The following is a 25574-nucleotide window of genomic DNA, read 5'->3' as shown; positions in this document are numbered from 1 at the left end:
TGCATAGCCACATTGACCCAAATGTGTCTTGGCCTTAAACTAGGATGCAAGGGCTGGAGTTGCTAACTTAGCATTAGCTGTTATGGTGTCAAACAGACCTCAAAACACCTCAGAATAACGTTACACTGCCTCTGCAGGTTGGGAGGATGCGTGCAGGTGAAACTTGGTTTGTTGTTTCCATAACAGTCGGGTAAAGAACTGGCTACCTGAGGCAACCCGCCTCGCTCCATCTGTTCCCGGCTCCAGTGCAGGTAACCCACATCACTACGGGACAGGACTCCCAGCAGGGGGCGCTCCAGAGGCTGGCCGTCCTCCCCAAACTGCAGCGTCCCGTTGAAGACGTGAGGACTGGCTCGGCCCGTCAGCAGCAGGTTCAGTAGAGCCTGCAGAGATACAGAAACCATCAACACTCATCTGCTGCTCAGGATCTTTATCTGACAAGGCCTGAGTCCAGGGAGTCCAACAGAACTGGGAGTTAGCAGGAACAGACCGGAACAACACGGTTCCAGAATTTGTTATTCTGGAACTGACCAGAATAACAAAACAACAAAACTCGTCGTTTGTTGTTATCCACAAGTCAAGTTCATCTGGGTCACCTAAGAAGTCAGACGCAGTAAATCTGGACGTAAACAATGGTTGAAAATGATAATTATAAAATTATGAAAGCAGTCTAAATCACTAGCTGCATTTCTATTGACAACAGAATTGCACAAATTGACATTCTGAAAATAAATCTGCTTAATGGAAAAAGACAAATAAAAATTTGAGAATCTTACCTGTCGACACACAAAGTTTCCCAGGCTGAGGTGCAGCAGATGGGAGGTGTTGGAGCTCAGATCGTCTCTGAGCCTGCATGGAAGGAAGAAGAAAGTCTCTGGAGTCAAACCAGAGGTCTTACTGCCCCCTGCTGGTGTACGGTGTCTGTTTGGACCACCTGGAGGTTTGGGAGCGTTACCTGTCGACTGTCCGGGAGCAGATGAGGCTGTACAGGAACAGGATGACTCCATGACTCCCCTCTGCTTTAAACTGCAAACACAGATTTAAAACATAGGTTTCCCCAAACCTTGATGTTCATCTCAGTTCAACCAAAAAATCCTTCCAGGTTTAGATTCTGTACGAACCCAGGTTCACACATCAGAGCTGATCTCTGGGTCTACTCACACACTGAATGTGGTCCAGGATGAACTTCCAGACGTCGTCCTTCCTGTCGAAGGTGAACAGCTGCAGCTGGAAGAATCAGACATAGGGTTAAAATGGAGGATGGTGCTGCAGACAGAGGAATGCAGAAGCAGAACTGACCTTCTCCGTGAAGTCGTCCAGCTTGTAGTCCAGGTGAGGAGTGATGCAGTAGTCCTCGGTTACCAGGGTAACGGTGGCCCGCTCCTCCTGGCCGGCCAACCAGAGGCTGTCGGACAGCGCAGCTGCCAGCGCCTTGTCCTGGTCCCTCTGTTGCAGCTGACTGAGGCTGGTGGAGAGACATTACTGTCCACCAGGTTAAGGCCATTCATGATTGGCTCATTGTGCTGTGACCTGTCCACGTGTCCCCCTGCCTCTCGCCCAGTGACCGCTGGAGATAAGCACCAGCCGTCAAGTCTTCCGATAGAAAACCAGGAGAATTTATCACAATGGAAGTGGCTCCCAAATTTATACCAGACTTATACCACTCTGTCGGTTTGTCCCTGGTAGAAGACGACTCTGGGATGGTCCTTTGAGGAACATGGTTGCTTGATAAGGAGCAAGTTATGAATGACCTTTACGAGTTGAAAAAGTTCAAAGTTCCCACTCTGCATGAAACCCTGAAGGTAACTGAGAGAACGTTGAAGGTGTTTTCACACCTGATAGACCAGTAGACTCAGTTCTGTAGTCCACTTTCTGCTTCATATGCACTGGAACAGCACCAGAGCTTTCCTTAATCAAACCGAGATTGAGGTTTTTAGGAGGACCAGAGTTCGATTATGAATTCAAACCTCCCCAGACAAATCAGACTTTCAAGATAAACGGACTAGAGTTCGATTAAAGTGGACTAAATGTGGCTGGTGTGAATGCAGCCTGACCCTGTGGTACCAGCAGTGGGCACTGCTAACTGAAAAGTTAGCTAAGGTAACCCGAAAGCACTAATCATAAATATTAGTTCTGCTGATGCTCAAGTGCAACATCAACTTGATGTTTAGTGGAAGCTAATGCTAAAGTGCTAACTTCCACCATGTTGCCACCCAACGTGTGTCAAAGCTATAACCTGCTCTTACATATCATATCATATCATATATCACATCACACTCAAAAGGGTCAGATCTGTAACTAAACACCTTCCTGTATGTACAGTTTGTATGATTCAGGAAGTGGAACAGATTTGTTGAGTTTTGCTAACTCTGCAGATGACTTTGTGTAATAACTTTCTGCTCATCAACTGGTGAGTTGGTTCTGATACCAGCCAAACCCATCTGGGTACCACGTTATTTTCTCTTAGGATACTAGAGTTATTATTGAAAATGAATCTGATATCTCTCTGCTGCCACTCATGGTTCAGGTGTCATGATCTTGTCATGTGATCTTGTGTTTACAGTTGAAGGTGTCATTGCACCAAACAAGATCCTCACCTGTGCACCGTCCGTCTGTCTGTGATGCCCGGTTGGCTGAACAGCAGGAACTTGATGATGCGGGCCTGAATGACCATCTGAATAGCGCGAGCTCCGCCCTGAAACACACACCTGTGCAGGTGAGACAACTCAACAAGGTGTCTGTACATGTCCAACCGACCAAAACTAAACAGAACTCAGATCTAGTTTGAGTTTTGGTCTGGATCCAACTTATTTCTGGGTCAACGGCAATTAGTTGGTTTTGGTGAAAGTTCAGGTTCAACCAGCTAAACTTCAGCTTTGAGCAACCAAAGACGCTTTGGTCTGCATGGGTTCCTCACTCTGTCGGCCTCCAGGATGTACGACAGCTCAGAGTCTGGTTCTCTGAACTGGAAGAAAGACTTCCTCCACTCGTAGTTGAAGACGTGAAACGTTCCCCCAAAGAGGATCCTCCTCAGGCTCTGAGGGAAAACAGAGGAACCTGATCAGCCCTGCTGCCGCTCACCAAGTGGTCCCTCATGACGGAGACAGTTAAACGTTAAGATCAAGTAGCTCCACAGGATTTGGGTACAGCCATGCGCTACTGATTACTGCGATTCGTTTCGTTACAGCTGCCCCTTTTTAATATTCACCATGTCATCTGTGCTCTTTTGTGAACTGGCCATTGCTCCATTCACACTGGTTAATAAATTAGTACAAAATCATCTATAAAACTATCGCTGGCAAAACCCCTCCATACTTTCGCTCACTCATCAATACTTGGAACATCAATTACATTTGACGTTCTGATAAATTCATCAGAACCATGGTTCCAAGAGTTCGTCCATCATTAGGTCAATCATTGTTTCATTTTTGCTGCACCCAGCGATTGGAACAACTTGCCAAAGGTCAGTTAAAACCATAGTAGATGATTAATGTAATCATGCAATTGTGTGTTTTATAGTTTTGGAACTACTATGGTTATAGTTCACATGATTTTTATGCCAATTGTTCAGAATGATCTGGACTGCTCTGATCTAAAGTTTGGGGTATTCAACACATTGGATTGTCTTGGCCTGATATTGCTGGGGGTGTGGAGTCCCCTTAGGACGGATGAGAATGCAGTCTGTAGCCAATCAGACAGCAAGATGATGGAAACATGGAGGGGAATCCAAAAGACAGAACAACTGCCATGGAGCAACAGAAAGTCCAGTGGGAGTCGGAGATCACCTGAGATCTCTCTGTGTGTTTGTTTCTCTCTGTTAGGCCATTAACTATTGGCATTGCTTCTTCCCAGGTTCACCTCAGTCAGCTGGGGGGTGACCGGTGTTCCTCCGAGGCTGGGGGAGATCACCAGGCTCCGGGGGATGGAGCAGGGAGCCAGGAGGGTCCTGCAGGGTGGAGGGGCCTCCTCCTGGTCCTCGTCCTTCACCACATCCAACAGCCTCTGAGGACGGAGAGGAACATGAACATCTGCACAGTAAACACCCTCCTGGTGACACAAAACCAATTAGTTCCATCCAAAACATTCAGGCAGAAAACAACTTCTCTGCTAAAGTGCTTTATATTCTATAATGAATTCTGAAGCCAAAATATTTTCTGTTTCATGTCATCAGCTACATTTGAACTTCATCCATTCCATCCATCCAGCCCTGCATTTAAAGGTAAAAACACACACAACAGTATAGATCCTGAAGGAGCAAACAGAAAAGTATCTGAGGACCAAAGATGTCCATGGCATTTGAAAATGGTAAGTTTGCATATTTGTCCTGCAGAGGAGAAAATCAGGACAAATCCTCCCAGGAATCTGGAGGAAGTTACAGGATGAAGCAGTGATCTGCATCAGGAACCGTCGTTCACAAACTGATCACAAGAGGTTACATGAAGACTTCAACTCCTCGGGGGTCAGATCCACCTGGAATGTAGCCCATTGGGAAGGTCTCCCACTTTATAACCAAGTTTTAAATATTCTGCTGTTGGTGTAGAAGTAGTCAGCCTATAGGGTGATCAGCCTACACATGCTATTCAATAGCCTTTCCAAAGTTAATGCTAAAAGTACTCAGTTCCCAGTGCCAGCCTTTCATTATCCTAAATCAGAGTTAATATAGCCTCCAGTGCTAAAGAAGTAGCCACTGCTGGATGCACAATAGTCCTAATTTTGGCACTAATTCTGTACCATAGAAAAGAATCGTCCATCCAGGCCAGTGCAGATTTCAGAGCAACACCTGATGCCTTCAAGTACATATCTTTTCCTGGGATGTCCAGGGATTTCTCACCCTGAAAGAGGAAAACCACATTCTAGAGTCACTGCTGAGGAAGAAGAGATCACGGACTGGACTGACCGCAGTGGAGACTGTTGGGAAACGTAAATAATATTCATGTTTTCCTTAACAACAGGAAGGTTTTAAACGAGAGTCAGAAAAGAAACTGAAACAAATCCTTTTCTTGTTCTGCAAGATGTAAATTCTTAAAACAGAAGAGAGGAAGAAAAACGAGGTTTCAAAATGTTTCGGTCTGAAGGATCATGGAACTGTTGGCTTCTGTAACCGACTCACATCTGGGTTCTTGTTGACTTCGTGTTGCAGCAGCTCGATGTAGTCCAACCCAGAGTCCATCATCACCACAAAATACTTCTGTCAGAACCAGAGTCAGAACCTCAAACATCAGCTCTGTTTGGGCCCCATGGTTCTGGACTCTGAACCCGGCCGATCCAGAACGGACTGCGGTTCTGCTGCACACCTGTGGCAAACAGCAGCAGGTTGGTGCAGCAGTGAAACTGAATCTTCTCTGAGTGACACATGATCACCTGGAAGGTGAAAATGGAGCCAGCTGCAGTGCAGGACCTACACCAGCAGAGGGCAGAGTAGCCCAATCCTAGACCAGACAACAGGTCCGGTGTTTACAAAACTGATTTACCGTGGAGGATCCTGAAGGGGGAGTTATAGAGTCCAAAATTAACTATATAACAGTGAATTAATTTGGATTATTTAGCCTGTCGTACCAGAAAATCATGTTACTCATTAATGCATAAACATCAAAAATAAATATTTAACTTGCAAACTAAATATTTAGTCCCAAACTAAACAACAATTAAACTACATATTTCGCTCAAAACTAAATATTTAGTTAGCAAGTCAAATATTTAGTTTGAGGCTAAATATTTTGTTTGCTAGCTAAATGTTTAGCTCCAGACTAACTATATAGACTGGAAACTACATATTTAGCCTTCCAACTATTCAGCTTGCTAACAAAAGATTTAGCATCAAAATATTTCTTTTCAAGCAAAATAGTTTGCAGGCTAAATATTTAGCCCCAAACTAAATATTAGTTGGCAAGCTAAGTTATTAGCAAGTGGAATATTTCGCCTTAAACTACATATTTAATTAACAAGCTGGATATTTAGTTTGAGGCAAAATATTTAGCTTCAAACTGAGTTTATGCTAATTAAATATTGAGTTTCAAACTGACATTTATGAATGTAAAACTCTGACTTTTGAAAAACAAACCCCCATTATTCCCTCTTATGACGAACTAAAATATTCTAAATTATTGCTGTTAACCTTTGAATATGTAAATTTCCAGTTAGTTTTAGTTGTTTGTTGCTTAGTTTTCTGTTACCAGCTGCGTACCAGCAGCCATAAGAGGTCAAATAAAGCCTGAGGCAGGATCTCAGTGATGCTCTGGTGTGTGGAGGTGACTGAACAGTTAATGAATCTGTTCCCAGACTCTCACCATGCTGTGGTCAGACTGCAGCCTGATGGAAGAAACAAACTGATTCCTGGTCAGGCGGTGAAGAAGAGAACAGTTAGTCATTTAACTGGTCAGATGTTTTTTAGTTCCTGCAGAGTGAAAACTTTCCTTCGCTGCTGCAGGTCAGAAACCTGGACCAGGATGTCCTGAAGCTCTGCCTCCATCTGTGGACACAAACCCATCAATAAATGTTTGGCTAAATATTTAAAATATTTACCTTGCAACATAAATACTTAGTTGGCAAGCTAAATATACAGTTTACTAAATAAAAATGTAGCTGAGTGACATATTTGGTTTACAGATTACATATTGAGTTTGTAAAATTAATATTTATCCCCAAACTAAGAATGTAGTTAGTTCAGTTTATAAATGTTCAATTTCAACATTTTGCACAAACTAATTAATTTGAGCTAAATATTTAGTTAGCAAGCTAAATATTTAATTTGCTAATAACATGTTTTTCTAACTGAATAGTTTGTAAATTAAAAATGTTTTTCATTGATAAATGTTTAGCTCCAGGCTAAATATTTAGCTTGAAACATGTATAAATAAAAAACTAACATGCTAAAAATATTAATTTGAAAACGAATCTCTAATTTTAGTTATGGCTAAATAACCCAACTTATTGCTTGTCATTTTTAACTGTATAACTTTGCAAACATCACCTCTCATACTCAAACCTTCCTTGGAGCAAAATGACTAACAGCCTAATCAACCAATCAGAGATCGATCTGCTCAGGTAGATCAGGATCTTACCTGAGCTCTGCCGCCTCCTCGGTTCCTTCCGTCACTTATTTTCTTTAAGAAGCAAAAAAATCTATTTATTCCTAATCAGGACGTCCTGCTGATCAGCAGCACCAGGACAGCAGAGACTGACTGGACCGACTCTGACTGGTGCTGCACCAGTTGGGTTTGAATCCGTCCAGATTCTGGAGAACTTTCATCTTCCTGATTCTTGGATCAGAGGGGGTCCCTCTGCGTCTCGGTCTGCCGTCACTCGGATGAAATCCTGGCCTTTAATTGGCCGTCCCGCTGAGAGACGCAATTAAAGAACCGGACACCAACCCCCCCACAGAACCGGGAGGATCCGGGCCGTCAGACCCGATTGTTCGATTCTCTCTGGTCTGTCAACGCGTCTTCGTCTGGAGATGGACGCTCAGGTTTGGTGTCACTGCAGGGGACGGACGGGTCAAAGAAAAGAACCAGCAGGGTCCTTCAGAGCCCGCTCCGGTCCAACTCCCTCAGACGGCAGAACGGTTCGGCCCGGTAGGAGCAACGGATCAATACCCGATCCCTGCTGATCAGTTGATCAACAGAACCTTTGGTTTTAGTGAGAGCAGGAGGTTCTGAGGTTCTACTGGGAGGTGAACCTGGATCCAAATGCTTCAATCAATTAACTGCACTGCAAAAACACCAAATCTTACCAAGAATGTTTTATCGCGTTTCTAGTGAAAATGTCTCAGTACACTGAGAAATTAGTTTATTTTAAGTCAATTATTACTTATTGATTAGAAAATTATAGTTCCATTGCAAGATTATTGCACTTTTTTCACAATCAAAGGGCATCATACGGTTACCTAGCAACCCCAGCCACGCCAAGCTGGTTACCTAGCAACAAAATCCCAGTTCCACCAGCAGATTTTTCCACTTAAAATGGGAAAAATGTCGACGTTGTAAGTGAAATATCATCTTTTACAAACATCAATATTAAAGAATTATTGGCTTAAAACAAGGACAGCAGAGACTGGCTGGCTTGATGAAATGTTACTTTTCTTTTTGTCTTAGTTCATCTGTACTAAAGTATTTACTACAAACTAAACAAAAATATTTGGTGTTTTTGCAGTGCAGAATCGATAAATCCAGAGAGAAACAACAGATTCAGTCAGAACAAGTTTATTTTCCTCTAAAAAAAGTTATAAACAGAATTTATAAAGAATCAGTCGGATCATCAAGATTCAACCCAATCATTCAGGTTCTGATCAATAATCAATGATGATCCGGGTCAACAGTGAGTCCATCAGTACATGAGGTCGGCCGCGCCGCCGCTCAGCTCCACGTCTTTCTTCCCCTGGAACGGGAACTGGATCCCTGTGAGCCGGATCAGAACCAGGTTGAGTCCGTGGAGGATGAGGATGAGGAAGAAGATCCAGAAGCAGCGGTCGTAGCGCTCCGAGTGCGTCTGGAAAACAAAGTTCTCCTCCCTGAAGTTGGAGATGAGCTCAGAGAGGCGGTGGATCTTCACCTCAGAGGCAAACAGGATCAGAACCAGGCAGCTGGTCGCACCTGCAGGACCAACACAGGCAGCTGTTCAGAACCAGAACCAGAACCGGTCTGAGGCAGGATCTGGAGAAGTCAAAATCAGTTTGATGTTTCTGGCTGGAGATGCACTGATATGAAGCTTTGGGCCGATATCGGCATCCGATACTAATACTTTGGTTACTGATATCATATTATTTGTTTTTTGTTCCTTTCAACACTGTAAAAAATCAAACAGGTTATTAATTTTCTTCTCTGCTTCAGTTAAACTCTGATCACCAAACAAAAACCACAACCAACCTCCTCCAGAAACAAACGGCAACTGAATGTTGATGCTGATATTGACCTGCTGCTTGTCAGGTCACGCTCCTCAGAAAGCGACCCTGTCCGCCATGATGGACGTCAAAACAATCTATAACTAATTCCTGTAAAGCCAGTCAAAACAGGCAGTTCATTGGCTAGTTTTGCTTTGATTTAGTTGATTTAATGTATAAATGGCCATCGGCTGCATAAACAGACAAGGATGCAAAAAAACTTGACATTTTATCATAGATTTTTTGATGACGAAAGAAGATGGCGATCGATAGCAGCCATCAATCAGCAAACACTTTTTACAAAGTAAAGAGATAAACGTTCATCTACTTCATAAATAAGGTTAGAAAGATGCAAAGGGAGAAGGGATGGGTCGGTTTGAGCTGGTGTCCAAAAACAAGCTAGCTCAACCTGAACCAGTAGAATCCATGGCTAAACTGGGAAAAGAATCGCAGTCACAGTACCAGTTCAATACCCTCACTTCCTACGTCTGCTGTGGCGCCTCAATACGATGTTGAACCGCATGTTAATGCCAACCGCATGGTCGGCATTAACATGGCTGAATTTAGCGCTTTAGCGTTAGCTTTAGCTAAATGCCATGTTGGTTTAATGTGTTAGTTAGCGTGTCCAACCGATGTAGAACCTCATCAACACCAGGCTTTAATATCTGATGGTTCTCAGTTACTGAGAACTTTAGAGACGTCTGGACCAATCGGAGGACAGTCCTCCCCTCTAAGCCCCGCCCCCAGCCCTGTTTCCTGCCTCCTTTGTTCTGATCCGTCTCCTGCTTGCAGCTCCGGTTCTGTAATTGCTGCTGTTATCGTCCTCAGACCGACTGATCCATAATTAATCACTGAAGGCTTGATTAGAGCATCTGGAGGAGGCAGTTTGGTTCAGTTTGCTCCTCCGGCGTTCACCCCCTTACAGAGGCTTTCATTATTAGTTCATTTGTTTAGCAAAAAAAGGAAACAGGCCCAAACTAAAGACATTCAAAAACAGATGATAAGTAGATTATAAACTCCTTCTGTCACAAAGTCGTTTCTAAGGTTTTGAGACTTTGAGCTGCAGTTAGAACCATCACAGCAGGACGATGATCCAAAGCACAGATCGCCTCTGAACCCCTCAAAAAACCGAAGTGGACTTTTAGAAGTGGCTCAGTCAAAGTCCAAACATTGGTGTAGCATTAAGTAGGTGGTTCAGTTCAGGAAAATATCCAATGGGGCTAAAATAAAACAAAACTCCCCAAGGATTTTTAAAAATGACTCATTTCTGGTCTTTACAAACAACTGATGGTTGAACCAGTTTTTGGGTTTAGGGAAGAATTTTCCAGTAAATACATTTACTGGAAAACGATTACAGGGATTAGTTCTTTTTTCTAAACTTTCCAAAAAAATTATTTACATGATTTATGATTTAATAAGGGAGGCCAATTCTTTTTATTATTATTATTATTATTATTATTATTATTATAGTGTTATTAGACAGATTTTGTTGACATTTAACTATACATTTAAAATGCACATACTGAGCAAAATTTTGTTGCAGTTTCCAATAATTATGAAATAAATGCATAATTAAATAAGAAGTCTCAATATAAATAATAGGTAAATACTGTTAATTTTAAAAATAATTTTAAAAATGAATTTTCTTTATTTTTCTATTTAGTGTTTTGTTCTTCCTTCCTGTGTGGCCCCGGAGCCTCGTCGGTCCCTTAACAATGAAATCCTCATTCAATCCTGAATATTTACATTTCCTCAGGAAAATGGTCTGATACAAACATATGTTTGAAAAAAATGTAATTACTGTTGTTGATTTAATTATTTAATGGAATGGACCCAAAATAAACCGGTTGTTGTTCTGCTGTTGGTGGAGCAGTGAGTGGGCCTCACAGCAGACGCAGGTCCACAGGTAAAGTCCCATGGGGCCTTGCAGCGTCTCGTAGGGCCGGCCGAAGGCGTTGAAGAAGAAGAAGCCGGAGGCCACGGAGGAGAAGAGGACCACGACGCTGCAGAGGAAGACGATGGTGACGTGGAGGCCGACCGGGATCCCACCCAGCAGGTCTGGGAAGACTGGAGGAGGAGACAATTATTCACATCCCAACATGGTAACACAGTATGAATTCATTAAAAATACTTTATTTATCCCAAAGGGAAGTAAATGTCATGACATTCAGGTTTCTTCAGAGTCATTGTAGATGTTAGTTCAGCGTGTCAAACTGAAGGTGCGGGGGCCAAATCTGGCACGCCAAAGCTGTTTATCCTTCCAGTGCAGACATCCTCATCCTCCTGCTACTCTCCAGTGATGCATTTCCTCCACTTGTCTCCAGCTTAACTTTGTTTGTCTCTGTTTTCTATATTTTTCTACACCTGGTTACAAATTCACAGAACTGGAACAATCGGCTGAGTTTTTTTAAATTCTTGTCTAAAAACTAAATATCAACAATACTCAATGGACACAGAAGCTCCGTGTTAAAAGACCAGAATGATTAATTCTGTAAATAGTGTAGATGATGCTGAAACAGTTAATCGTGATTCATTGATTATTGAAATAATCAACTTATTTTGTAGTTGATTACCTGGAGAACTGAGACTCAAAAAAGGCCAATAGCTGAGAGAACAACAGTCAGAGCCGTAAAACCAAAACTGTACAAAAAATATAAACATTTTGCATTTTAGATGAAAAAAAAAATCTTTGTAAATCTATGTGGCAGTTTTAGCTTCAAATTCTGTAAATAAAATATTATATCAAGCACCTTTTTTATTCAGCTATAAATCAGTTGATCCATAAATAACCAGCAGATCAGCCCAACATGCTCAACCTAACAGGTTAACTTTTCACATGCTGATGTTTTTTTTGCTGCGTAGAAATGATCAAATTATATTTATGAAAATAGAGCTGTTATTATACTTCATGGAATAAAATGTTTATTTTCTTTTTTTTTTTTTAATTAATTGGATAATTTTAGTTAAATTGAGTCTCTAGAGAAAATGGCAGCTCTTCATCTATTAATTTACTACAAGAAATGAGTCATTAGTTGCGGCCCTGATTTTAATTGTTTTGAGAAAACTCCGATGATGACGTCATATTCGTGGGGGCTCGTGATCCCGCTGTTCGTCCTTCTGGACCGGTGACTGTCCTCATTACTGTCAGAGCGGTTCCGATCCGGCCCACTCAGCTGGAAAGCGTGTTAGTGACGGGTGGTCGCTCCATTAACTGGGACCAGTAGCCGCTCTGTTCTGGTCCAGTCTGGAGGAGAACAACATCATGTTCCACAGAACCGGTCCGGATTCAGGTTCTGCTTAATTCAGAGACAATAAGTTAATGTTTTCTGCCTCAGCAACAGAACCAGAACCAGAACTCTGCAGAACCAAACAAGAGGAGCGGAAACCAGAATGTTTCAGTGACGGTGAAACTTCAATCTGGGTCAGAACCACATGAAACACTGAACATTTTAATAAAACTGGTTTTGGTGGAACTTCACATCTCGCTGGTTAAATCCATTTTATGTTCTGCGTCTTAGCGCCACCTTGTGGTCGGAACCGGCGGAGCAGTTCGGGTGTTTCGGTCCAGTTTCTGAACTTCAGTTTGGAGAAAAAAACTCCAGGGAATCTGTTGATCCTCTGGATGATTTTATTTCCTGTAAAATTACGCAGTCAGAAATGAAGAGCAATAATTCAAGTTATTTAGCTTAATAAGAAAATAAATGGATTCGTTGTTCATGTTTTCACCACGTTATTATTGGTTTATAACAGTTTTAAACAATGTTTAAAATTACCAAGTTAAATATTTAGGTAACTAAAAATTTAGTTAGCAAGCCAGTTTGGACTTAGGACGTTTGGAAATAAATATTAAAATTGAAGCTAAATCATATTTAAGTAACAAACTAAACATTTAGTTTTAACTAAATATGCACATTGCAACCTAAATATTTGGTTATCTAATTAAATAACTAGATTCAATTTGAATATTTTATTTTATTTTGCAAGTAAATTTGGATTTAAATACTTCAGTTGAAGCTGAATATTTAGCTTTAAGTTAATTATTTTAACATGTTCAATTTAATTTAACCAAAAATTTAGTTTGAAACTAAATATTCAAATTCAAGTTAAATAATTTGCCTTAACTAAATACTTATTTTAGAACCAAATATTTAGATTAGACTAACTTTAAAATAAGTCTAAATATTTAGTTGGAGATAAAATGTCTAGTTTGGAACTGAATATTAGTGATTTAGTCTGAAACTGTGTGAAATTTAAAAATTAATAATTGTAAAAGTGCGACTTTGAGAAATTAACCCATTTTTCTTATAACAGACTAAATAATCCAGATTATTGCTGTTTATTTTTGACTGTAACTTTACAAACGGAACTCCTTAATTTTCATGTTAGAATCAACATTGGTGCTTATTTTATAAAACCTGGGATCCAAGTTTCTGTTAAGTTCTTTACACCATCTAAACCGACCCTCCGGTTCCGACCCGTGGACCCCCGGTAGGACTCACATGAGAACCGGGACGGTCTGCCCCCCAGGCCGCACTGCTTCACCCTCTCCCCGTGGAACAGCCCGTAGCTCAGCTCCCCCAGAAACTGGTCCAGTTCGGCTCCGGTGGCGTTGACGAGCTCGGCTCCGGTTCGGCAGAGCACGACCCCGCGGAGCCAGTAGGGCAGCCCGGTGACGACGGCAGCCGAGAGGGCGCAGCAGAGGCTCAGGAGGCCCGCGGAGCAGAACAGAACCTGCTTCTGTCGGTTCGGCATGGTGATGTCGGAGGAAGAGGAGGAAGAGGAGGGGTCCAGATCAGGGTGGGGGGGACTCCATCAACCCGAACTGAACCGCAGGGACCAACAGCGCCCAGGACTATCCCGACAGAACCGGTAGTCCATCAGAACTTTAACGGGACCAGATCGGATGACACCTCCTCTCCGCCGTCACCATGGCAACAGCGGGTCCAATTACCTCCGGAGCGGCGGAGGGGTCAGAGCTGTCCCGTAAAGTCTGACAGATGGCTCACTGTCCCGGTCCTGACCTTATACGGATTTCCGCTCTTTCAGCCTCATCAGAACCGAACTTTGGACCGCTGGTTGTATGGAGCCTTCAGGAATCTGGTTCCGATTAGTGAACCTTTTATAATGATGATGATGATGATGATGGGAACTGTAACCAGTGGCGCAAAAAGTGAGTATTAACGATATGCGATACATGGGGGCGCCGAGAGGGGGCGCCAGAACATTTGTTTTCTGTATTTAACGGCTGTTTGCGGTTTGAAGAGATTTAGATTATTTTATCTCATTGTCAATATCATCCTATAAACTGACACATTTACATAAAATGCATCATCCTGTTTTTTTAAAAAGTTTTTTACGTTGTTTTGTTTTCTCTCTTTATAAATTTTTAATATTGTTTTAAAAGTTTTTATTCACTTTCTGCACAAGTTTTAAAATATTGTTCTGATCAATTCATAAAGTTTCAATTAGATTGTATAAATGTTCAGTTTGTGTGATCTCAGACTAACGGCTCTTTTCTGCAATTATGACAGTCAACCTTTGACCCTTTATGGGGTCAAAAGTCATAAGTTTGAAACTTGTTTTGAAACCAGAACTTTATACGGTTCTGGTTCTGAACTCCAGGTGATCAGAACCAGAACCCCTGAGCCGTGACGTCTCTGCATTCGGCCAGCAGGGGGAGCTGTTACGTCACTTATTGAATCTGCCTGCATTTATCACGTGACCGTTTCAGAGCCACACCTCTCCACCAGGTCCGATTCGGTCCGGACAGACGGAGCCGCAGCAGCAGAACTTTAGTCCTTCATCATGAGGTGAGTTTCCTATTGATCGATGATCTGCAGCTGCAGCAACTTCTGATCAGATGATCATTTATTGATCAGAAAACAAACTTGGACTTTCAGATGGAGTCTGAGTGAGAAGGTTCTGGTTGATCAGAGAACAGATGAATTGATCCGGAGACTCACAGAACCGGGTCATCAGAACATGTCTCTGGGTTAAAACATGAGCAGGGCCGGATTCAGAACCATTTGGGCCCTGGGCTGCAGCTGGAGCCGCTTTTGGTGCCCAACCCATGAATGATTCTTTTAGGAATACGAATAAATCGGATCCAATTGTGATCCAGACGTCCCTGTACGAGCGGGTGATATGGGATTAGAATTTCATCACAATATTTTGTGGGATTGTTGTTATAATGCTAAAAATTATGATGAAAAACTATTTATTCCATCTGTTTTAGGTAAATATGGCTGTGGACACGACAGAAAAAAGAAATACTGCTCTTGAAAAATGCTGTGATTTGGAATCAGCTTCAACAGGCCACTTGAAGTGGGATTTAAATAACCCAGATTAACTAAATTTGGGCTATTGGAACGAAATGGAGAAAATAGTAAAAATAAAATTTCTGATAGTCATTTAAAAAATAAAATGTCTTGATAATAAAATTTTATCAAGATATTGATAAATCTGAAGTATTTCCACAATAAATGGTAAACGATATGATGTGATAAATGCCCATCCCTCTGTTCAGTTCTGGTCCGGTCTGGTCTGGTTGGTTCTGATCCGGTTGTCTCTGTGCCTCAGGGTTTTCCTCCTCTCTCTGCTGGTCCGGTTCGGTTGCAGCGCTCAGCTCCGGTCAGAGATGTACGGCAGCCTGGAGTCTCCAAACTTTCCTGACCCGTATCCCACAGACACCAGGCGGAACTGGACCATCAGCGTTCCAGACGGATTCCGGATCACATTGTTCTTCAGCCACTTTGACCTGGAGCCGTCCTACCTGTGCGAGTACGACTTTGTCAAGGTAAGCTAGGAAGACCCGGAACTGGATCAGGGAGCGTCCTGGATCCGGCTGCCTTCCAGAGTCTGAATGGGAACCAAGTTAAGTATCCTTAAATGTAGCTGCAGTCAGATTTCTGGGAACAGTTTGTGACTCCAAAACGACCCACATGAAGAAGAAGAACGTAGCTGCCGCTCAGCAGCACTCTGGTTATGGGAATAAAGATGGCCGCCGCCCAGCAGCACTCTGGTTATGGGAATAAAGATGGCCGCCGCCCAGCAGCACTCTGGTTATGGGAGTAAAGATGGCCGCCCCCATCTGAGGATGTGTTTATTATGTAAAATCAACTTTTTTGAGCTTTATGTTATGATGTTATCATCAAAAACAAACCTGGAGTGTTGCTTTGACTCCTTCATGCATGTTTGAGGAAGAATTTAATCTCCATGGCAACAAATCAGAGGCCCAAAAAGCCTGGGTGGACCAGCTGGTTTTATACTGGTTGATACTGTTTGGTACTGGTTTTCACTGGTTTTATACTGGTTTGTACTTGAATTATATTCTTTTTTTTGCTGGTTTGTGTCTTTTTATAATGGTTTTAAACTGGTTGATACTAGTTTACATTGGTTTACACTGGTTTTGTACTAGTTTTCACTGGTTTATGCTCATCACTCAGGTTTTATACAAGTTTTTATTAGTTTGTTCTGGTTTGCGCTGAAATATACTGGATTATCTTGGTGTGTACTGGTGTGAGAGGGTTTACTGTTGTTGCTCTGAGTCTGAGGTGTGTGTTGCTGCAGATGCTAGGATTATCGGAGTGTGTGTCGGTGTGTATCGGCGCCCTGCGGTCCGTTGACCCTCCCAGTCTCGGAGGCAGATAAACAGCAGCTGAATGTAAACAGAGCAGCTGGTCTGTTTTCTCTCCCCAGTTTGGACTGAGCCCTGATGGACCCAGATCTCTGGGAGGTTAATGGTTCCAGTTTGACCCGTTTGAGGCCTGATGGAAGCTGCTGATGTTACACTTTGTTCTGACTTCAGGTTACTTTGAGTCAGAATGTTGTGGTTCTGATTCAGATCTCTGGTTCTTCAGTCTGACATAGTTTCTCTGACCTGCTGCGTTGTTGTGCAGGTGGAGGCGGATGGAGAGGCGCTGGCTTTGTTCTGTGGGAAGGAGGAGACGGACACCGAGGCGGTACCGGCCCAGCGGGTCATCACCTCCCCCAGAAACACCCTCAGCGTCCAGTTTGTGTCGGACTTCTCCAACGAGGAGCGATTCTCTGGATTCGTGGCTCATTATAGCGCAGTGGGTGAGGAAACCCAGTCAAGCTGTCGGTTCCTGAAGTTCTGATTCAGGAACAGAACCCGACGGTTAGCATGTCGGATTAACATTAAAACATGCAGCAGCGTCTGAAAGCGGCGATGAACCCTGACATGTTCAGACCAGTTTTAGATGGTGATTTATATGATTTATGTACTATTGAACACCATTTAGATGCAACACTGACAGAACCAAAGCTGTCAAAACAAATTGGTTACATGTGGATTGTTTTGAGAGCCTCCTTGTGACACAAGGTTGAATTAAGCACTTTAGCATTAGCTTCCACTAAAGACTATGTTTATGATTAGTGCTTTAGCGTTAGCTTAAGCTAAATACAGCGCATTAGCATCAGTGTAGCTAATATATGATTAGTGCTTTGGGGTTAGCACTGCTAACATTTTAGTTAGTGGTGATTTTCTGATTTTCCCAGTCTTATGGTCATTTTAGATAAAAATAAAATTATTTGGCCACAGAGGAGAAAATTTCCACCAAATACCTCAGAGGTTTCTACATTAGTTTCACATCTTCACAAACAAAAACTCAGTCCTGTCTGAAGTCCAAAAGTCAAGAAATTACATAATTTTCCATGATTAAAATCATGAATTTCTGATATTGAAACTGAGATATTTTCTGAATAGTGAGGTAGCAGCACCTGGACGGGCCTCTTCCTGCTGCACATCAGAGCCTGAACTCTGACCTTTCTTCTTCTTCTTCTGCAGATATAGACGAGTGCAGCGAACCCAGAGACGAGGATCCGCTCTGCGATCATTTCTGCCACAATTTCATCGGGGGATACTACTGCTCCTGTCGCTATGGCTACCAGCTGCACACAGACAACCACACCTGCAGAGGTGAGTGTGTTGGCGCCCCCTGGAGGCCCACCTTCATAACAAGACATTTTCCAATATTACAAGTTAAATAATCTGCCAATGGAACTGGAACTTTTTCATCAATATTAATAAATTATTGACTCAAAATAAGCTCTTATTCTTTACTGAAAAGTTACTGGTAAGTGAGTTTTGTCTTACTTAAAGTGTACGAAGATATTTGCTCTAGAAACGAGACAAAGTTATTGGTAAGATTTAGTGTTTTTGCAGTGCAGTGAGTGTTGGTGTCTCTGATTCAGTCCTGAAACCAGCAGAACAACAGAGTTAAATTAACTCTGATCATTCATAACTCAGCTATTGGAAACAAGTCAGTTGGTTTTCAACCAGTTAAACCATTATAACCAGTAAATATTCAGTTGATTTCACTGACACCAAAGCATCAGGGGCCTCAGTGTGGCTGATAACAGCTGCTGATTGGTGGAAATGTTTACATGATGAAGATGTTTGAGTGTGGAGGAGGAAGCTCAGTGTGTGTGTGTGTGTGTGTGCGTGTGGGGGTGCGTGTGGGGGTGTGTGTGGGGGTGTGTGTGTCCAGTGGACTGCAGCGGTGTTGTGTTCAGGGAACGCTCCGGCGTTCTGAACAGCGTTAACTTTCCGGCTCCGTATCCGAAGAGCTCTGACTGCTGGTACCGCATCGAGCTGGAGGCCGGGTTCAGGATCCAGATGAACTTTGACCCCCGCTTTGACGTGGAGAGCCACCCAGACATCAGCTGCCCCTACGACCACCTGAAGGTAGGACAAACACACCCGGGTTGCCATAGCTAACCAAAACTAACAAGAACTGAAACCGAGAAAACATTTTCATTAATTGAAATAAATAAACACGGTAATTAATTAGGAAAAACTCAAACTAATTGGAACTATATCATGTGTTTATAAAACTAATTAAAACATACTGAAACGATATCCTTTGATCTGTGTTCATGAATCTATTTATTAGCTTTTCAAACTGATGTGAAATAGATTTTTTACGTCAGCTGTTGGTAAATCGCGGTACTCCATGCTCCTCCTGGCAGCTACGCTATGCTAATCTGCAAAATGGTAAAGTTGGGAGGAAACTCCAGTCAGCTGGTTATTCAAGAATAATTGGATGTATTTTCTGAAAATGGTTTCTTCTGTTGAGTATTCATTAACCATTTCATGTATTCATAATCACATTACTTTGATTCATTTTAGGTGCAGAATTAAAAAAAATAAAAGTATAAAATGTTAATAAAAACTAAATATTTAAAGTAATAATTATTAAAAACTAGCAAACACTCTAAAAGCTTATTAAAACTGAATTAGACAAAAACCACACGCATGTTTGCATTGCTGCCTTTGTGGGGACTTTCCATTGACTTCCACTCATTTTCTACATCCTAACCCGACTCTAACCATCACATAGCTGACCCTAACGCTAACCAAAACTCAATGCACACCTTAGCCCTGAAGCTGACCCCTGACCCACAAACAGCATTTCCCCTCATGGGGACAAGGAAATGTCCCCACAAGGCTATAAGAACCTGGTTCACACACGCCGAGGTGATGACGGAGCGTGTGTGTGTGTGTGTGTGTGTGTGTGTGTCAGATCCAAGCAGGAAGCAGAGAGTTTGGCCCGTTCTGTGGCGATCGTTCTCCAGGAATCATCCGGACCGACAGCAACATCGTCTCCATCCAATTCCACAGCGATGATTCTGGAGAAAACCTCGGCTGGAGGCTGAGCTACTCCGCCACAGGTGAGACCACGCAGGGGGCGGGGCTACAGGGCTGATGTGGAGACAGAAATTAGGCTTTTATTTTGAAATTGCAGGAAGTCAGTGTCCAGTACCTGAGGCTCCGCCCAATGCGGTGATGGTTCCGATCCAATCAGAATACACCTTCAGGGACCATGTGGTGTTCAGCTGTCAGCCGGGGTTCATCCTGGTCCAGGTGAGGGTCCGATCTGCTGCTGGGAACTGGAACCAGTGACTGAACTGGGAGCAGCAGAGAGGTTCTGATTGGTCTACACAGGTTAGAACAGAAAACACAGGAGAGAGTCTCTCGTTTTGTCTGACCCATTGGATTAAATTTGATTAAACTTTACTTATTTTAGTTAATCAACATAAAAAAAAGAAACTCTTGAATTATGCTCACATGGAGAGAATATGTTGATGACTTTGGATTAATGGAGCCAAAATGTTCTCATACCATCAGAATACACCTGGCCAGTAGTGGGAACACTTCTGCTAACCTGCTAATGTGCTAATAGCAGAGCAAATTTTTGTTTAGTACTTTAACTCTTTTGCTAACTTTAAAAACATTTAGCACCCTTAGCTTACCATAGAATATTTTTTCCTGTTAAATGCTAAAGTGCTAATTTGCTCAGTTGTTTTGTTCATTTTAAGTTGAATAAAGTTCAACCTTTGTGTTGAAGTTTTGGTTCTTGACTGTTAGGAATTCCTCAAATAGTTAGATGTTTATGTTAAGGCTCTTATTTTGAGGTGAGTATCAATGTGGTCATATTTAGTGCTTCAACTTTTGCTAAATACCATGTTAGTGCAGCTTTTAGCTTTAACTGATGTTTATGATCTGTGCTTTAGGGTTGGTGCAGCTACGTTTTTAGTTAGCACTGCCCTCCATTGCATTTGGGCATTAAAGAAGGATTTTTAATAGAGAAATCATATTTTTGGTCATGTTGTGGCCCCAGCGGTTACAGGAAAGGCCTCACTGCTCCATGCTGTGATGTGTTGCAGGACGGTGGGACGTCGGATCGTCTCCAGCTGGAATGCCAGGCTGACGGCTCATGGAGCGGCCGTCCTCCTCACTGTGACAGTAAGACTCGGATCTGAGCTCAGAGCTGCTGACGGACATGTTTCCTGTCCAAAAATGGAGACTCTGGAGTTTCACTCAGCAGATCTCCAGTTTCTTTTTCTGTCATCTTGTTTTACACATTCAGATTTATTCATTGCAGATTATTCCGTTAATGTGAAGCTGCATTGTTTCCAACATTTTATGGACCAAACTTCAGGCTCCTAAGTAGTAATTTGTTTCACCAGCTGACACCAGCAGGGGTGCTGTTGTTTGGAAAAAAGGAGATTTTGTTTTTAAACAGTAGATCTCCGGTGTTGCACGGTTGGGACAATTTGCCAAAATCCATTTTCATCAACGTTTTTTTTGCACCTTATTAAGAATGGGACTAGAAAAGATTGACAGAAATGACAAAATAACTTCCTCAATTTTGCAATAAAGTTTTTGCTTTTTAGTGGCTTGTGGCTTGAGGTGGTTTTTAGGATTCTCCAAAAAAAGAATTATGTTCCATAGAAAAATGTGCAAATAGTGAACTGTGAACAGTAATTTGTAAAGTGGGTTCACCAGAAAGTTTCCAAAGAAGATTTTTCAACTTTTTCTGAAGGAGATATGACTCCAGACATAAATAATCAATCCAGGGCAGAATTTTATCTCTACCGAAAAAGAAGTAGTATCTATTTTTGTTTCTAGAGTCATTACAACTAAGAGCAGCTTAAATAAATAATAAACAAAGAACTCAAGCTGGTGATCATCTGAAGCTCCCAGCCATAAAAATCTACCTGCAGCCCAAAACAGCCAATCAGACGTGTTGTTGATCACATGCAGTTCCCTTCAGCTGCCACCAGGAGGCAACAGATTCAACTTTAAGCAATCTGAAACCCCCACTGATGAAGAGCAATCTGAGGCATTTCATTTCATTCTTGATTTATTTAAGCAAACATAATTAAAAAGCATTGCATACATATACTGAGAGAAAAAACAAACATGAAGTAAAAATGATTATGTTTCTGTTCGTTGTTACAATTAGGAGTTACACAGAATGTAACTTTACTTACTGTATTTGAATATATCTGTTGTATTGAAATGTGTAAAATCTGAAGTATTACTGAGATAATTTTATCTAAGACGTGTAACTGAGAGAAAGTTAAAGATTAAAGGTTCCAGATCTTCCTTCATCATCTGGAGTATTTATGTAAAAAAACAACAACTCTTAAATAAACTAAAACTAAAAAAGGTGACGGAGACGTTAACAGAAAATATTTAAAGTGTTTGCGGGACGTGGAAAACTACCAAATGAAATGAAGTGGATGCATAAAACCCATAAAAACATTCATTGACATCCTCAGGAACCATCAGGAGTCCGACGTTTTCTTAAGCTCCTGTCTGCTGCAGGTAAGATACTGACTGCTGATAAACACCCCGCAGAACCCCCACCTTAAAAACCAGGACTGTCCCTTTAACACCTGGGCTACATTCCTGCTGACTGACCGTCCTGGAAGCTGATTGGTCGCTGACTCACGTCTGTTGCAGTGTTGGATTGTGGGATTCCTAAGAAGGTTGATGGAGCTGTTGTGATGTTTGGTCGCCATGACAACAGCACGCTTTTTGGAGCGACGCTTCGTTACGTCTGCGTGGAGGACGGCGTCCAGCTGAGCAACAGTAAGATGGTGATGATGTCATTGGGTCAATTAAGATTTTAATATTTAGTTCAATTAGTGATTATTTTTCATTTCTGTTTATTTATTTCATTTTTATGTCTAAACAAACCAAAGATCTGATTTATTGATCATGTAAACCAAAGATCATGAAGCTTGGGTCGGTTTCTGTGCTGCAGCTTCGTTCAGGTGTGGCCCTGCAGGTGAGTGGGTGGATGCTGACGGAGGAACTCAACTTCCTGTCTGTCTGCCAGGTACGACTCCTCCATCAATCTGAAAATAAAAAACATCAGACCCACATTTAGTTTTCATCAGCTGCTGACAGAAATAAGAACTAATGTATATAATGTGTTTTAGATGTGAGCTGAGTTACTGAAATACATGAACTCATTAATATTCTGATTTACTGAGTATGGCTGTAGCTGTACTTTTTTTTAACTGTCTGCCTGTTTGCGTTACCTGTCTGTTTTTTTCTCTCTCTGCTTCACGTATCTGTTTATCTGTTTACCTGAATGTTCCCTCTTTATTTTCTTTTCTGTTTACTTGTTTCTTTACCTTTTTGTCTGTTTTCATGTCCGTGGTTTTTATGTCCTCCAGCCTGCGGCCTGCCTTCTCGCCCTCTCCCCCACCAGGTGAAGCGGATTGTGGGCGGTCGGAGCTCTGAGCCCGGTTTCTTCCCCTGGCAGGTTCTGCTCAGTGTGGAGGACCTGTCCCGGGTCCCTGAGGACCGCTGGTTTGGCTCCGGGGCCCTGCTGTCTCAGTCCTGGATCCTGACCGCCGCCCATGTCTTGCGGTCCCAGAGGAGGGACGCCACCGTCGTCCCGGTGGTCCCGCATCACGTGAAGGTGGATGTTTGTCCCTGCATGTGAGGTTCATGCTGTCTTCGTGTCTCAGTCAGGACTTTCTGTCCCTCAGGTGTTCCTCGGGCTCCACAGCCTCAGAGACAAACAGACGTCCACCGGTCGTTCTGTCGATCAGATTGTCCTCCATCCAGACTTTCAGCCCGACAACTACAACAATGACATCGCCCTGCTGAGACTGAGCGAGGCGGCGGAGTTTAACCGGCTGGTCCGGCCCGTCTGTCTGCCACCGGCTCACCAACAGGTGAGCAGGAGAATCCAGGTTTCAGGTTGTTGAAGACAACTGGAAAGACGGACATGGGGTTACTGAGAGACAGGACGGAGACACTAAACATTAAGGGTGAGTGAAACATGGAGGGACACAAAGAGACACTAAGGCTGTTTTCCCTCCCGACACTCCAGTAGATTCAGCTTGATTTGGAACCAGAGTTGCGAGTGAAACCAACCAAATCCTTTGAGTAACCTGTTCCCCTCCTGGCCTGTGGGGGCGCTGCACCAAGAACCAGTGAAGGAAACGGCACAAAAACATCTGAAGACACTGAGAGCAACGTCCTTCTTCACCAAACGGAAACAAAATGGAGGTGGTTGGAAGATTTCATCTTGGAGCTTTGGCTAACCACAACTCATTTTTTCTGCTAGCGCCAGGCTAGCACATTTGTTTTGGTTGCATTTACCCATAATGCCCTGCGCTGTAGTCCGCTTCCTGCTTTTGGAGTGGTCTCTGGTCCGCTTGCTGTTCACATTCCACTCGAACCGAACCAGAGTTCACTTCAACCGAAACCAGATGGAGGTTTGTAGGCGGAGTTCACTTTTTTGGTTCGATTAGCATTCACACCCGATACATTTGGTCCGCTTTAAACAGACCGAGTTTGTTTCCCCTGTTAGTCCACATCTTTTCTCCAGATGTGAAGGCACTCCTGCAGAACTGTTCGGTTGGACCCAGACCCGCTTTCTGAGCTGCTTGCAAACCTACAGACCGGTCTCGATCCGAACCAACATGGAAACAAATATCTTTTTGAACTTACGAGCCACCGTAGCTGGGCATCATGGTAAAAATGAGCCCCTCAGTGTGGCTAATGCTGCTGCTGCAGGTGCTACCTGGACTGAAATTGGATAGGTAGATTACATATATGTGCATAGATAAAAGACAGGAACATTCTGTTTCAACCTCTGGTCTAACACATTTTAACACATTAGCTCATTAAGAAGTCTGACTAAAATAATAAAAACTTAAAAGAGTAAAAACCTATACATGTAAACACAATCCTATAACATTTACACATTTGCACGTCTTCAAATGAATTGGACTTTCTAGGCAGACGGACTGAATTAAATCAGACCAAACGGATGAAACCCTGAAAACACAGATGATGTTTTCCACCGCTGCTCCTCCTGGTTGATGATGTGATCTCTTCTTTTCTTCTGTCTCCACCAGGACCGTCCGTCCTCCCTCCTCCCCAACTCTCTGGGTCTAGTTGCTGGTTGGGGGATCTCCAACGCTTCCTCCAACCCGTCCCCGCTGACCTCTGACCTCTTGCAGTATGTGAAGCTGCCAGTGGTCCCTCAGGATGAATGCCAGGCCAGCTACGCTTCCCGCTCCGTCCGCTACAACATCACAGACAACATGTTTTGCGCGGGTTTCTTCCAGGGCGGGCGGGACACCTGCCTGGGGGACAGCGGGGGGGCATTCGTGATGCAGGCGGGGCGGAGGTGGGCCGTGTTCGGCCTGGTGTCCTGGGCCGGACCCGAGGACTGCGGCAGCCAGAGGGTGTACGGCGTCTACACCCGGGTGGAGAAATACCTGGACTGGATTCAGAGCCATGTTCAGGCTGCCCCCTGGTGGTGAGGGAGAGACGCTGCGTCTCCCTGCAGAGACCTGCTGCTCTGCAACACGCAGAATCTCATCAGTTGGTCGATTTGTCAGGAATTTTCATGGATGGTTGAAAGTTCAGACTGTAAAACGATGACTGTGGTTTTACCTTCAGGTTTCACCATGTGAGCTCTTTAATCTGCATCAAATCAATTTAACTGCATGTTTAATTCAGAGTAGCATTTCGAACTTTCTCCACTTCTTTCAGAAATGCCAGACTATTATTTAAATTTATCAGTACGCTGCAAAATAACAAAACCTTACTCAATATCTTAATGTAGTTTCTTGTCCAAATATTTTGAATAAGACAAAATGAACGTACAAATAAAGTCAATTATTCTTAAGTATTGATAAAAACTAATAGTTCTAATAGGCAGATTATTTCAGTTAAGACATTTTTCCCACATTATAAATCACATAATCTCCCTGGGAACTAGTACTTTTAACACCCATCCATCCATTTTCTGTACACTCTTGACCCTTGTAGGGTCAGGGGGTGCTGGTGCCTCTCCAGCTAACGTTCTGGGCGAGAGGCGGGGTCACCTGGACAGATCGCCAGTCTGTCGCAGGG

At 42.9% G+C, this 25574-nt stretch overlaps 4 protein-coding genes across 9 annotated transcripts in view; 2 read left to right on the top strand and 2 right to left on the bottom strand.

The window, feature by feature from the left end:
• Positions 1 to 6709, bottom strand: part of mindy4b (MINDY family member 4B) — an 8226-nt gene extending 1517 nt beyond the window's left edge. For 2 of the 4 annotated variants that reach the window (XM_016661615.1, XM_016661618.1), the window contains exons 1-9: positions 6288 to 6709; positions 3859 to 4002; positions 2918 to 3037; positions 2598 to 2695; positions 1300 to 1465; positions 1162 to 1227; positions 956 to 1026; positions 777 to 849; positions 207 to 383 (exon numbers count right to left, since the gene is read on the bottom strand). In XM_016661615.1, the coding sequence (XP_016517101.1) occupies positions 207 to 383; positions 777 to 849; positions 956 to 1026; positions 1162 to 1227; positions 1300 to 1465; positions 2598 to 2695; positions 2918 to 3037; positions 3859 to 4002; positions 6288 to 6368 (996 nt within the window). In that variant the 5' untranslated portion in view covers positions 6369 to 6709. Of the gene's footprint in view, positions 1 to 206; positions 384 to 776; positions 850 to 955; positions 1027 to 1161; positions 1228 to 1299; positions 1466 to 2597; positions 2696 to 2917; positions 3038 to 3858; positions 4003 to 5110; positions 5644 to 6287 lie in introns of those variants that run through there. The other 2 variants (XM_016661616.1, XM_007573700.2) reach the window with 1 other exon arrangement.
• Positions 1 to 12160, top strand: part of tsen34 (TSEN34 tRNA splicing endonuclease subunit) — a 17516-nt gene extending 5356 nt beyond the window's left edge. The window contains exon 7 of the mRNA XM_016661619.1: positions 12149 to 12160. The gene's annotated coding sequence lies outside the window, so the exon portion shown is untranslated. The remainder of the gene's footprint in view (positions 1 to 12148) is intronic.
• On the bottom strand, positions 7771 to 14022 carry clrn1 (clarin 1). The gene is made up of 3 exons (XM_007573699.2): positions 13375 to 14022; positions 10763 to 10942; positions 7771 to 8588 (listed from the first exon to the last, which is right to left on the bottom strand). The coding sequence occupies exons 1-3, from the start codon at positions 13625 to 13627 to the stop codon at positions 8323 to 8325; spliced, it is 699 nt and encodes a 232-aa protein (XP_007573761.1). The 5' UTR covers positions 13628 to 14022; the 3' UTR covers positions 7771 to 8322.
• masp1 (MBL associated serine protease 1) lies at positions 13970 to 25574 on the top strand. Of its 3 annotated transcripts, XM_016661613.1 has the most exons (14): positions 13970 to 14045; positions 14626 to 14685; positions 15455 to 15671; positions 16774 to 16951; positions 17682 to 17813; positions 18385 to 18581; positions 19420 to 19567; positions 19642 to 19760; positions 20564 to 20642; positions 22149 to 22277; positions 22453 to 22527; positions 22871 to 23118; positions 23189 to 23377; positions 24569 to 25574. In XM_016661613.1, the coding sequence occupies exons 2-14, from the start codon at positions 14681 to 14683 to the stop codon at positions 24977 to 24979; spliced, it is 2127 nt and encodes a 708-aa protein (XP_016517099.1). In that variant the 5' UTR covers positions 13970 to 14045; positions 14626 to 14680; the 3' UTR covers positions 24980 to 25574. The 3 variants fall into 3 exon arrangements, with proteins under 3 accessions (XP_016517099.1, XP_007573759.1, XP_016517100.1); XM_007573697.2 differs by lacking the exon at positions 13970 to 14045 and having other exon boundaries at positions 14308 to 14685; XM_016661614.1 differs by lacking the exons at positions 13970 to 14045; positions 23189 to 23377; positions 24569 to 25574 and having other exon boundaries at positions 14309 to 14685; positions 22960 to 23081.

Source organism: Poecilia formosa, unplaced genomic scaffold (genome assembly GCF_000485575.1).
Source record: "Poecilia formosa unplaced genomic scaffold, Poecilia_formosa-5.1.2 Scaffold337, whole genome shotgun sequence".
In the NCBI taxonomy this organism is placed as follows: Eukaryota; Metazoa; Chordata; class Actinopteri; order Cyprinodontiformes; family Poeciliidae; genus Poecilia; species Poecilia formosa.
Note: the sequence above shows the minus strand (reverse complement) of the source record. Positions and strands in the feature narration are given on the sequence as shown.

Excerpts from the sequence above, each read along its gene's own strand:
- clrn1 (XM_007573699.2), bottom strand. The coding sequence starts at position 13,627 with ATGCCGAACCGACAGAAGCAGGTTCTGTTCTGCTCCGCGGGCCTCCTG. Across the intron at positions 10,943-13,374 it reads CAGACCGTCCCGGTTCTCAT|TCTTCCCAGACCTGCTGGGT; the intron begins GTGAGTCCTACC and ends CTCCTCCTCCAG. Across the intron at positions 8,589-10,762 it reads CCTGTGGACCTGCGTCTGCT|GTGCGACCAGCTGCCTGGTT; the intron begins GTGAGGCCCACT and ends TTGGTCCTGCAG.
- masp1 (XM_016661613.1), top strand. Across the intron at positions 16,952-17,681 it reads GGCTCATTATAGCGCAGTGG|ATATAGACGAGTGCAGCGAA; the intron begins GTGAGGAAACCC and ends CTTCTTCTGCAG. Across the intron at positions 23,119-23,188 it reads TGGTCCCGCATCACGTGAAG|GTGTTCCTCGGGCTCCACAG; the intron begins GTGGATGTTTGT and ends TCTGTCCCTCAG.